This window comes from Cryptotermes secundus, unplaced genomic scaffold (genome assembly GCF_002891405.2).
Source record: "Cryptotermes secundus unplaced genomic scaffold, Csec_1.0 scaffold834, whole genome shotgun sequence".
Classification (NCBI taxonomy): Eukaryota; Metazoa; Arthropoda; class Insecta; order Blattodea; family Kalotermitidae; genus Cryptotermes; species Cryptotermes secundus.
The window spans coordinates 260,715-272,155 of record NW_019730112.1 but is presented as its reverse complement, the minus strand read 5'-3'; the positions used below and the strand labels follow the sequence as shown (position 1 = coordinate 272,155).

The 11,441-nt window shown below is 44.3% G+C and overlaps 1 protein-coding gene across 1 annotated transcript; it reads right to left on the bottom strand.

Annotated features, from left to right (window-relative positions):
• Positions 1-1,768: 1,768 nt before the first annotated feature.
• LOC111866229 lies at positions 1,769-9,904 on the bottom strand. The gene is made up of 9 exons (XM_023854987.1): positions 9,758-9,904; positions 8,879-9,011; positions 7,189-7,341; positions 6,778-6,913; positions 5,959-6,086; positions 4,761-4,886; positions 3,822-3,986; positions 2,482-2,703; positions 1,769-1,893 (listed from the first exon to the last, which is right to left on the bottom strand). The coding sequence occupies exons 1-9, from the start codon at positions 9,902-9,904 to the stop codon at positions 1,769-1,771; spliced, it is 1,335 nt and encodes a 444-aa protein (XP_023710755.1).
• Between the last annotated feature and the right edge of the window lie 1,537 nt (positions 9,905-11,441).

Sequence of the window (11,441 nt, the reverse complement as noted above, 5' to 3'; positions counted from 1 at the left end):
TTTACCCTCTAACGACATTTGGAGTCGTGCCTCTTTCAGGATTGTGGTCTTGTACATATAAATATATCTTGGTTCATGCAGCGGACATCAGAGAAAACACCCGGGTATGTTATGAAAGTTACTGCATACTCTTTCATCTGCTGCGACTGGCCACGGGCTGGACTAAGCTAAAAGTAAGTAAAAGTAAAGCTATCCCTGTAGCAGACCTTGGAGGCCCATAGGGTTGTGAGATGTCGAAGTTACCACATTCTGTAGACAATCTGCTCATAGATGGCGGTGAGATTGTCAGTCTTACGCGCCATCCGCCCTCTACCCGCCAGCAAGATTCCTGGTACTCATTTCTGTTAGAGGCTGAGTCGACCCTAGGGACATAGTGCGGCTGGAAGGATTAGGTAAATTGAAAAAAATCCACCTCATCGCGATTCGATCCCGCCACCTTCCGGCTTGTAGCATAGTGCCTCAGCCAACTACGCTACCGCGTGCTCCCTGGACAATAAAGTAGCAATGAAGCGCATAATATAAACGGCACACATTAACCATTGGCTCCCGACAACATGAAGGAAGAGGGATCTGTTCCCTAGGAAAACGGTAACATTAAGATACTAACACGGCGAGCCAATGCAGCAAACAGCAGGAGAAATTTGACGAAGCCTCTGCATGGTCTACTGCAGTAACAAACACGAAGCTACTCGCAGCTTATAATGTTTTGAAAGATCATTTTAAAATAATTTTTAAATATCAAATTGTGGATTTGGGATCACCTAATTATTAAATTAGTTTTCGGGTATTGTTATGCATACGGCTTTATCACATATGCGGTTTTTATTATGATTTATATTCTTATTTTATTGTATTTTATTGCTAATTTTAAGCAAATTCTCAAATTTGTCTGGTTTGTTAATTGAATACAAACTAACTTGTACAAATCATTCATAACAATGGGAACTTTAGCGTTGCAGTTGGGTAATGGTATGTGAGAAACTTGCATCACCTGAAGATGACCCATTTGAGATCGAAACATATAGTGCGTGCTATATAAATAAATAAATCAATAATAAATTATTGTTTTCTTGACGGTAAGAACTATATGTGTTGTACATACAAAACAGGATGCAATCCTTAAAACAATTATCTGGGGCTTACGATCAGATCTTTATTACTGTCAGACACTTGATCTCTCTGACGAGAGGACGGTTCTGTCGTTTACAATTACTCCTGGCCCTCGCCAGCGCAGTCATTCTCGGGTTTGAGTCCCTTGGGACTCGTGACTATATTTTACGCTCTCAGATTAGAGACTTCTCTTTTCGTCGCCTCCTACGACTCGCAAGGTCACGGCGGAGGCTGTATAACTACAGCTATTCAAATACCTGAGACCAGGCTTTGTCGAAGGGAGATAAAAGTAAAACTTGCAATAAAAATTGTTATAAAGCACGCACATTCGTGGAACTAGGATAGAAAAGGAGGTAACAATTTTTGCTACAAACTTACTCAGTAAACCGAGTCAGTGAACGGCGATGCATTGAATGAAATTTATAAATTTACCTCTAGACCAGTGTTTCTCAACCGCCGGACCCGGGCCTTCGTCTGATAGAAAAAATAATTTACCCGGCCGCGGTCTGAGAACCACTGCCCTAGACCATCCGTTCGATAGCTGGAACCACAGATACTCTGCCGTTAGCCTAGTGGGGGTATTTTAGCATTAAAATGTAGGAACATGAACAGATGTCAATTTATTAACAAACAAGCTGTTTATATACAGTCTGTGCTTTCATACATCGAGATTGTTCGTGCAGGGTTGCTGCACGTAGTTGAGACAGAACCCGCGGTTGCCAACATCGCTCGGCGCTTCAACATTGTTTGTGTGGACGGTCAGTCTGAACGGCTTCACTGTGCCTGTCGAGAGAATTCAGTGTCATTAAAATGTGACGAAGGAAACTGTAAGAAATTAGCTCTAGGTATGACCTCTAGGAACTTTCACTCTTCGCCAAATGTAATTAGAATGATCAAGTCAAGGAGGATGAAATGGGTAGGTCATGGGAAGAAGATAAATCCATACAGAGTTTTTGTGGGAAAGTCGGAAGGAAAGCGAAAACTAGGAAGACCTAGGTTGAAAGATAAAAGTAAAGTAAGTAAAGGTATCCCTGTACCAGGCCGTGAAGGCCCATAGGGTTATGAGACGTTGAGGGTCCCACATTTTCTAGACAGTCGGCTCAAAGATGGCGGTAAGGTTGTCAGCCTTATGTGCCAGCCACCCTTTACTCCCCAGGAAGATTCCTGGTACTCATTTCTGTTAGAGGCTGAGTCGACCCCAGGGCCAGGGTGTGGCTGGAAGGATTAGGTCAATTGAAAAAAAATCCAATGACCTTATCGGGACTTGAACCCGTGACGTTCCGGCTTCTAGCTAGCCCCTCAACCAACTACTCTACCGCGTGCCCCCGGTCGAAAGATAATAGAAAGATAATAGCACAAGAAATATCTTACTGATTACTGTTGTTGGTGTGGTCGAGATTTCCGTGTTGAAAGTTCCCCCACAGATGCGATCTATGCAGGCTGGCAGTCCTGTCCGGCCAACGTTTGTTGCGCATGGGATAATGATCCAGTCAGTGTTGCAGGAGTTAGGGCCCAGAGTACCAGTGCTTGAGGATACCGCGTTTTGACCTTGCGTGTTACCAGACAGGCTGAACGCGTGTGTCCTGTTGTTCACTGAAATGTATCGTGCATTAAATACACATACTTACTTTATTTTTATTCTTCGCATTCTCTTGTGCTGTAATGTAGCGGTATTCGAGCCTTTGAGGCAAGAACGAAATAACTAATTATAATTTCAATAGAATCTACTAAAATAATTTAAATATATAAATAAGACAAAATTGATTAAACAAGTGATATAATTAATTACCAAAGTAAGAGGAGAGTCAGCCGCGCCATAGCTGAAGCGGTTAGTCGCTGGCTTCCCACCGCTGCGGCCCGGGTTCAATCCCGGGTCTGGTCAAGTGGGATTTGTAGTGGACAAAGTGGCGCTGGGGCAGGTTTTCTCCGAGTACTTCGGTTTCCCCTGCCAATCTTCATTCCACCAATTGCTCCACAATCACCCTCACCTATCATCTGGGGCTGGTACAATAGACCAGAAGTGGCCGCAGTACAGGGACTTAGTCCCACCCCACTAGCCAGAAAAGAAAGTCAATAAATAGGTCGCAAATTGATATAAAGCTTAAAAGATGTGATATTCGAACTTGGAAAAAAGAATTGTTTCTGGACATATGCTCCGCCAATATTGACACGCTTGTCCCATCGCTTTACAAGTGCATCTAGACCCGCTGCATAGAAGTATTTTGGCTGTTGTCTCGGCCACTTCCGCACCTCATTTTCAAACTCTTCGTCAACAGCGAGACGTTTGCCACTGAGTTGGAATCGCTTTACGCGTCAGAAAGTTCCCACAGGAAACATTTCTTCGTGAATATCATTTTCATTGAGGCCTTTTTTCCACAAAAATAAATACACAACAGGACTCCTATCTTCGGTAGTACATAGCTCAAACATTGTCGCCATTTTGACTACTGAAACCAGCCTCTGAACATTCGCATGCGCTTCTGCTACCTAGACTGTCATGAAGCTGAACTGTGCTGCTAACTAGTGATATACATACAAAAGCCTATTACGTTCATTTCCTCTGTATTATTTCCGTTTGTGACTAACTTACTGACTCTCCCTTGTATAGTATGACTTACATGATCCTAACCTCTATAATGCCCACTGTGAGAACCGCAAAAGTAGCCGTATTATTTTTATTTTTACGTTCACACCCAGAACAGTTATCCTACCTGTATCGGGGCAGGCTGTATACTGAATTCCACAGAAGTTCCTCTCCATGCGGATACAGACGCTGTAATCCTGTTTAGACAGTTGCAGTCCTGCCCCTGGATCATAGTTGTATGACTTAATCTGGCCAGATACACCGGTGAAGTACTGGAGACACCCCTCTTCAGCTGGAAGAACAGTTCTGTTAACTGGCTTCGTACAGAAAGCAGAAGTTAGAATGCAATGTGCTGTATAAAGGATGTATTCTTACTAAGGGAGAACTGCTAGAAAATATAATAATATATTAGAATATTTGTTGGATAGAATTAAATGAGGAAACTGAATATATCCAGGGCTGCTTCCAGATATTGGTGATCGCTGGGAAAGGTATGATGTTGAGGTCAGCCGTCTCTTTACTGCCTTTATTAAAAAGAAAATATCTTACACTTTCATGGCAATACGAAATTTATTCTTTATATTAACAGGGACAAAGATGACGAAGGAATATTAAAAATATATAATCCAAAAATTTTAAGTAGTTGGTTGAGGCAGTATACTACAAGCCGGCAGGTAGCGGGTTCGATTCCCGATGAGGTCATTGGATTGTTTAATTGATCTAATTCTTCTAGCCGAAGTATGACCCTGGGGTTGACTCAACCTCTAACAGGAATGAGTACCAGGAATCTTCCTGGGGGTAAAGGGCGGCCGGCACATAAGGCTGACAACTTTACCGCCATCTGTGAGCCAATTGTTTAGAAAATGTGGGAGCTTCGACGTCTCACAACCCTATGGGCCTCCACGGCCTGCTAAAGGTTTTTTTTTTTTAATAAAAACATTTGTTCAAAATTATTTTCCAAAACAGATATGCGTATGTTATGAGGCTCTTTTTCATTGCAGTTGTTGTATTGCGGGTGGTGTTGGTCTTGTGGCAGTAAGGAAAAAAGCAGCAGATTGTTGCTTACCCCTGTAGATGGTGTTGCATGGGATCTGGCATATCTTCACCTTCCAGTTTCGTGGAAAAGACGGTCCACTTGTCACAAAGTTGAGTGTCACTGGGTTCGTGTTCCCTACTCCTGCATCGATGTACACTGAAATCACAGGATATCGGCTTATCTGTAGCAACCACACTTCATACTGTTACATCATTGGTTGCTTAGAATGTGTGAGACGTGGAACTAATATGGCATATTCCATTTCCTCTTCAGTATTATAGCAGATTCGATCAACTCGTTTCCAGGCAACAGCTCTGCAAACACGGTCCAACAGGCAACAATAGTTGAGGCTATTATTGAGGCTATGTCGTCCGCGCCGAGCAGCGGTTGAACAACGGCGTTATGCAATACTTTTCTAAGCAACGGCTCGGTAAACATACTTCCGCATAAGCGGTGACGTTATCAACAATAGAGACGGTGTTTTCTGTGGGGTCTGTGCAGAGTGCTTATAAGAGAAGTGAACGCAGTGACAGAAGTCTCAAATCTGAGACAGTAAAGTGTGGTCGCGAGTTCCAAGGGACTCGGACCCCTCCTCTCGTCAGAGAGGGCGCCCCATAAAAGCAAGACCACAACTGTCAAATAGTAATGAATGAAATCTGGGGCTCGACACCAAGACTTACTGACTGACCGTCAGTCGCAGTGTGACTTGGACTTGACAGAATTAGTTCAAGGGCAGTTACCAGTCAGTCGTAAGCTGGGAGAGTGAGTCCAGAAGACTTTTCAGTTACGAGGTTCCAGAGGGATTGAAGACGAAATAGCAGGAAGACTTCATAATGATTTGAAGTGCAGAGAGTGTGAATTAGCGGTAGCGCTACAGTTACTTGTAGTTAGGTTCTGTAACTGATGGGGACTAGTACGTGCTGCAGTGAACTGCAGAGAGTGTGAATTAGCGATAGCGCTACAGTTGCTTGTGGTTAGGATCTGTAAGTGGTCAGTAAATCCAGTTATCAATCAACCCCCCTCTATAGTTACTCGTACATGTGACAGTATATTTGTTTGAAGAAAATTAACAAGCGAATTCATATAGACCATTAGCGAATTTGATGCTTCGTTGTTTCAGAAATGAACAGTGACAGTGATGTTTGTATAATTCATGGGAAGTGCTGACGCTGTGTCTGCTACATTACCCAGGTCTGCGAGACGCGATGTAAAGTTGCTGTGTACTTACTGTGGTTTCCATTGTTGATTCCACAAATGGCGGGAGCAGGGTTGCCACCCGCAACAATAAACTGATCACTGTTGCACATGTGATCGACTGGTTCCGGGCCAGCGATATTGAACTGATCAAAATCTAACCTGAAATAGCCATACAGAGTTAACAGTGTCATTCCTGAATTCAGAAAATATGAGCTTAAAAACAATCAGACGATACGCAACGAATTAAAAATATATTGTGACATATTTGCTCAAAGCAAGTACTCTTGAACCAGAGAAACAGACTCTGATAACGAATGGCTCTGAAAGAATGTTCATTTCAAGGCAACGGCCGCGAAACAGACAGCGGAACAACGTCCGTTGCTAGGCAGCGGATTATTAATAAGCAACGATAGGCGGCCGCTGATAGGGAACGGCTTCCCACGGAAACGGTTAGCATATCAGAATGGACGGTATTGTCTGCGCGGGCCGTGCCGAGGAGTTATAAGGAAGACAACTGGGGCAACCAAGTCAGTTGTGTGCTGGAGGCTGTGAAGGAAAGGGACAATTGGAAGGGAGCTGCTATTCAGAGAGGACTTGAGCGCGGAAGCTGAAGAATCTCCATTGATAAAGTCGTTACCAGGGAACGATCGGTAAATACACAGCATACTGGAAAAAGGTGTAGGGGCAACTGTAACAGACTGAGGGATATCTGGAGGAAGTCACCGTCCATGGGACGTTGTTCCGCGCCCCAGAATGGTCCTTAATTGAGGATTTATCTCATTCTAATTTTTCAAAGCTTTTATATAATCCTATATATTTTTTTTTCAAAACTTGTAAGATTTCTACGTACCTGAACTGGCAGATGTCAGGATGCGCCTTGTTAATAGTCAGCTGGCAAGATCCAGTACCATCGTAGGGCCCTGGATAACCTTGGTTCACAAAGTAGGTACAGTTTTCCTTGGTGCTCTGGCCACATGTTGCTAAAACTGCACAGCACACAACCAGACCTGATATACTCTTCTGAACCGTCACGCAAGCAACTAATTCTTTCCCTTCTCACAGTTGTGATAATTGCAGTTTATTTACAGATGGATAATTTGTTGTATAAAGGTCAATGGCTGGACATTATGTCCCAGTTTCTTTGGTCTAGTTAGTTTACCATTACTGTAGTGATAGCAGTTGCTATTTAACGTGAAATGAGACCGAAGGATGCTTATTTGTGCTTGAAGAGGGAGAGAGATGGAAGAAGTGGGTAACTTACAGACGCAGCAGACCCCGTAGCCATTAGCGCATGGCCCGCTGGCCACACCACCGCGGTCAGAACACTCTGCTGAGGTGAGGCAGGTTCCGTTGTCACCAGACGAGGCAGCGCAGCCCTGGTTCTGGAACTGCACGATTGTGAAGAGCGAGAGGACTGAAACACACCCAGTGCACATCGTAACGTGTGTGTAATATGCCGTGGTGGAAGGAAGTTGACAAGAAATTGCTTCTTCTCATGCTGTATACGAGGCTGAATTGTTTAATATTTGTGAATAACAGTGAAAGAGACATCTTGTGCCATCTGTTAATAGTTGCACCCAATTATTTATGCTGTAAAGAAAGCTAAAGGTATCCTTGTAACAGGCCGTGAAGGCCCATAGGGTTGTGAGACGTCGAGGCTCCCACATTTTCTAGACAATCGGCTCACAGCGGTAGTCAGCTTTAGGAGCCGGCAGCATTGTACCCCCCAGGAAAATTCCTGGTACTCATTTCTGCTAGAGGCTGGGTCGACCCTAGGGCTGGAAGGGTTAGGTCAATCGAAAAATCCAGCGACCTCATCGGGAATGGAGCCCACGACCTTCCGGCTTGTAGCATAGTGCCTCAACCAACTACGCTACCGCGTGCCTCCCATTTATGGTGTTTCAACAGTAAACATTACAAGCTACCGAATGTTAACCTCTCATGGAGCTAGATATATCTTTTGGTTGAGGCACTATGCTACAAACCCGAAGGTCGCCAGTTCGATTCCCGATGAGTTCACTGGATTTTTTTTTCAATAGACCTAATCTTTACAGCCGCACTGTGGCCCTGCGGTCGACTCAGCCTCTAACAGAAATGAGTACCAGCAATCTTCCTGTGGGGTAAAGGGCGGCCGGCGCGTAAGGCTGACAACCTGACCGCCATCTATGAACCGATTGTTTAGAAAATGTGGGAGCCTCGACGTCTCACAACCCTATGGGCCTCCACGGCTTGTTACAGGGATAGCTTTACCTTTCAACCTATCATGAAAATGTTTAGTCGGTATAGGAATGCCTTGCGTGATGGACGGCCGGGGTTCAATTCCTGGCGGAAGAAATAAATCTTTTTTTTTTACTTCACAGCTTCCAAATCGGCTCTGGTCCGCCACCCAGCCTCCTATCCAACGGGGACCATGGGCTGTTTTCACGGGGGTAATGTGGACGGGGCGTGAAGCTGACCACGCACTTAGATCCAGTGCCGAGGAAAAATGGTGGATCTATACCTCCACTCCCCCATATGTCTTCATGGCATAGTCCTTAATTAATAAAGCACACGGACAACTTTATTTAATTTTTTTGGCGCTACAGCCCGAATTTAGGCCTTGGCCTACCTCCACGAAACTCTCCGTTTCACTTCGGTTTACTAGATCTTAGACATTCGGTAGGATTCCTTGTGCAGGTGATTAGCTCATGGCAAGGCCTCTCTGTACACAAATCCAGAAGAAGAACACACACAAACACTAAACATCCATGCCCTGAGTGGTATTCGAACCCACGATCCCGGCTTCCGAGCGAGCGAAGACGGTACATGCCTTAGACAGCTCGACTACCTTGACCGGCCAGCTCTATTTTACCTTCATGTAAATGTTGAACCTTAGCGGCCAATCATACGCCTGGTGCTAGCCTGTGTTGACCACGATTATGTTGGACGTCACCTTTCCCCCCTATACTCACATCTGCCATCCCGCTCCACCGTCGTGGGGCGCAGCGTATCGCTCAGGAGCGACTTGTGCTGCGCAGGCGCACCGGGCCGTCGGCGTCGGGCTGTCTGGACGAAAGACACGGCTCCATTTGGGTCTGTTACAGCCTGCAGAGAGTCAGATTCATTTCAGTTAATTTAGGCTAGAATCTGCGAGTTGAAGGGAAGAATCTCTTCGAAGATCTAGGAGTAGATAGGTGGATAATATTAAAATGTGCCTTTAAACAATAGTTTAGGAAGTTGTGGCTCCATCTACTTCAGGATTATCATCAGTTAAGAAGATAACGAATGATATGTTCTGGGATGTGATGTCGTGTAGTCTGGTATACGTTTAACGACGTTAATGAAGAACAAATTCCCTTTATTTTTAGTGCCTGGGAAACTTAGAGAAGTAACCAGCAAAAAGCAGGACTGCTTGCTTTACTCTCCTTGCTTTTTGCTGGTTACTTTTTTGGCTTGTTAATCATCATGAAGACGGAGGCGGAACGCTCTTTCGAAATATCGTTAAGCTTCCATCAGACTATACGCCTTCACTTCGCAGAATGATAGCAATATTCACGGTCAGTGCCATCACAAGTTAAAATCCAACAGGAGTGAGGATTCACGTCCCATAAAATGCGAACTTCCTGCTAAGAACTTTGCTCTATTTAGACAGCCAGGGCTTAGAATCTGGAACCTAGGGCGTGGAGATATCTAAGAGTTTGTTGGTGCAGTGTCCTGTTTTGCTAGTCCCTTAGTCTTTAACGATGTTTAATGAGATATTATGAAGTTATGTGTTGTAGACATAAGACAAATCACTCAGCCAAGGGATACAGTGAAACCAAACTTAATTAGAACACTTTGTATAAACTCACCTGTTGTCGTCGTCTCCCGTTTGGAGTTCGCCCCTGGCCACGCGTTCTTGCGGCCGATCCTTCGGCCACCTCAGCGGCACTCACGGCGATCTCAGCTATAAACACACACAGCAGGAGAACTGTTGCATATCCACGCACTGCTGCCATCTGGTTGGGGGAAAACTACGAGTTCAGTGCACTGAATCGAAAATACAGTAATTTCAATAACTATCTACAGAACTTATCCGGTCTCAGTGGCCGCGTGGTCTAAGGCATGATTGTTTTTGTGGCTTTATTCTGTGTGTATACCGAATGTGTATAGGATTAAGAAACTGAAAAAGCGGCCAAGGTCCACAAGGGCTGTAGAGCCATAGACAGACAGATCTGCAGATCTTGGTTTAATTAAAACTTTATGATATTATATGGACATAAAACTTTATGATACAGGATGAGGTAATTAGTATGCTTCAAATATGCAGCATGTAATCTGACAAGCTGGATCGGAATTTTAAGCGAATTAATAAAAACTATCCTCGTAATAGGCCGTGGAGGCCCATAGGGTTGTGAGACGTGGAGGGTCCCACATTTTCTAGACAATTTGCTCACAGATGGCGGTAAGGTTGTCAGCTTTACACGCCGGCCGCTCTTTTTGTCCCCAGGAAGATGCCTGATGCTCATTTCTGTTAGAGGCTGAGTCGACCCCAGGACTGGAAGATTTAGGTCACTTGAATAATCCAGTGACCTCATCGGGGATCGCTCAGTTATAGCGGACCCCCCCAACAGTTCCTTATAACGAGGGTTTACTCTGTTGTACTGAGCAAGTTTGTGTCTTAACTTACTGATCCACTTTGCATGCCTTACCTTGTTAGGAGCGCTTCGCGACCACAATGCAGTGTGACATGTGACGGCCCGCGGCTCTTCCTTTTATCAAGTGTCCGTCCCGCTTGACCTGAGTACCATGTCACATTGTTCGCAGCGAGAAACCAGACAACCCCCGCTGCACACGCTCTCCCTTTGTTCTCAGCCTATATGTCAACAGAGGTTCTATATCAAAATGTCTCCTTATCTCATATATTAATTAAGAATGATTAAAATGTTGAATATACAGGGTGTCCCAGGGGGAAAGGTCAATATTCTGGGAGGTCATACTATCGGTTACTCTAAGCACGAAAGTGTATATGTACATGTGTTCTATTCCGAACGGTTTCCGAGATAGAGCTATTTCACTGTGCAGTACACTGTACACTGTATAGACGAGCAGCACGCCATGTCCTCACACGAGTTGCAAAGTGCATTGATGTTGACGGTGGAATTTTCGGAAATGTATTACACTAGGTAAACTGTACCAACTTCGTCACTTGAATACTAAATGCAGATATTAGTAACAGTACGTAATATCTCTTTCTTATCAACAGTTTTGGACCTGTACAGTGAAATAGCTCTGTCTCGGAAACCGTACGGAATAGGACATATGTACATACTTTTTTTTTGCTTAGAATTACATGCTGTGACCCCCAGAATATTGATCTTAAAGTTGTTCTTGTCTTTCGATGTACCATCATTGGAGTGGTCAGGATATTTTCCAAGGGGGGAAATCAAAACTTTTCTTAGAAACGTACGTTTAAGCTGTAAGGTTATTTGTAATGATAACAGAGTTATTCCTGGGCTTTAATCAAGCCCCACACCATGACGGCGTATGGTTAAG

What these genes read in the sequence shown, in the direction of transcription:
- LOC111866229 (XM_023854987.1), bottom strand. Translation starts at nt 9,904, where the DNA reads ATGGCAGCAGTGCGTGGATATGCAACAGTTCTCCTGCTGTGTGTGTTT. An exon ending in CCTGACATCTGCCAGTTCAG is followed by an intron (nt 6,087 to 6,777) that starts GTACGTAGAAAT and finishes TGGCTATTTCAG; the next exon opens with GTTAGATTTTGATCAGTTCA. An exon ending in ATGCAACACCATCTACAGGG is followed by an intron (nt 3,987 to 4,760) that starts GTAAGCAACAAT and finishes CTGTTCTTCCAG; the next exon opens with CTGAAGAGGGGTGTCTCCAG.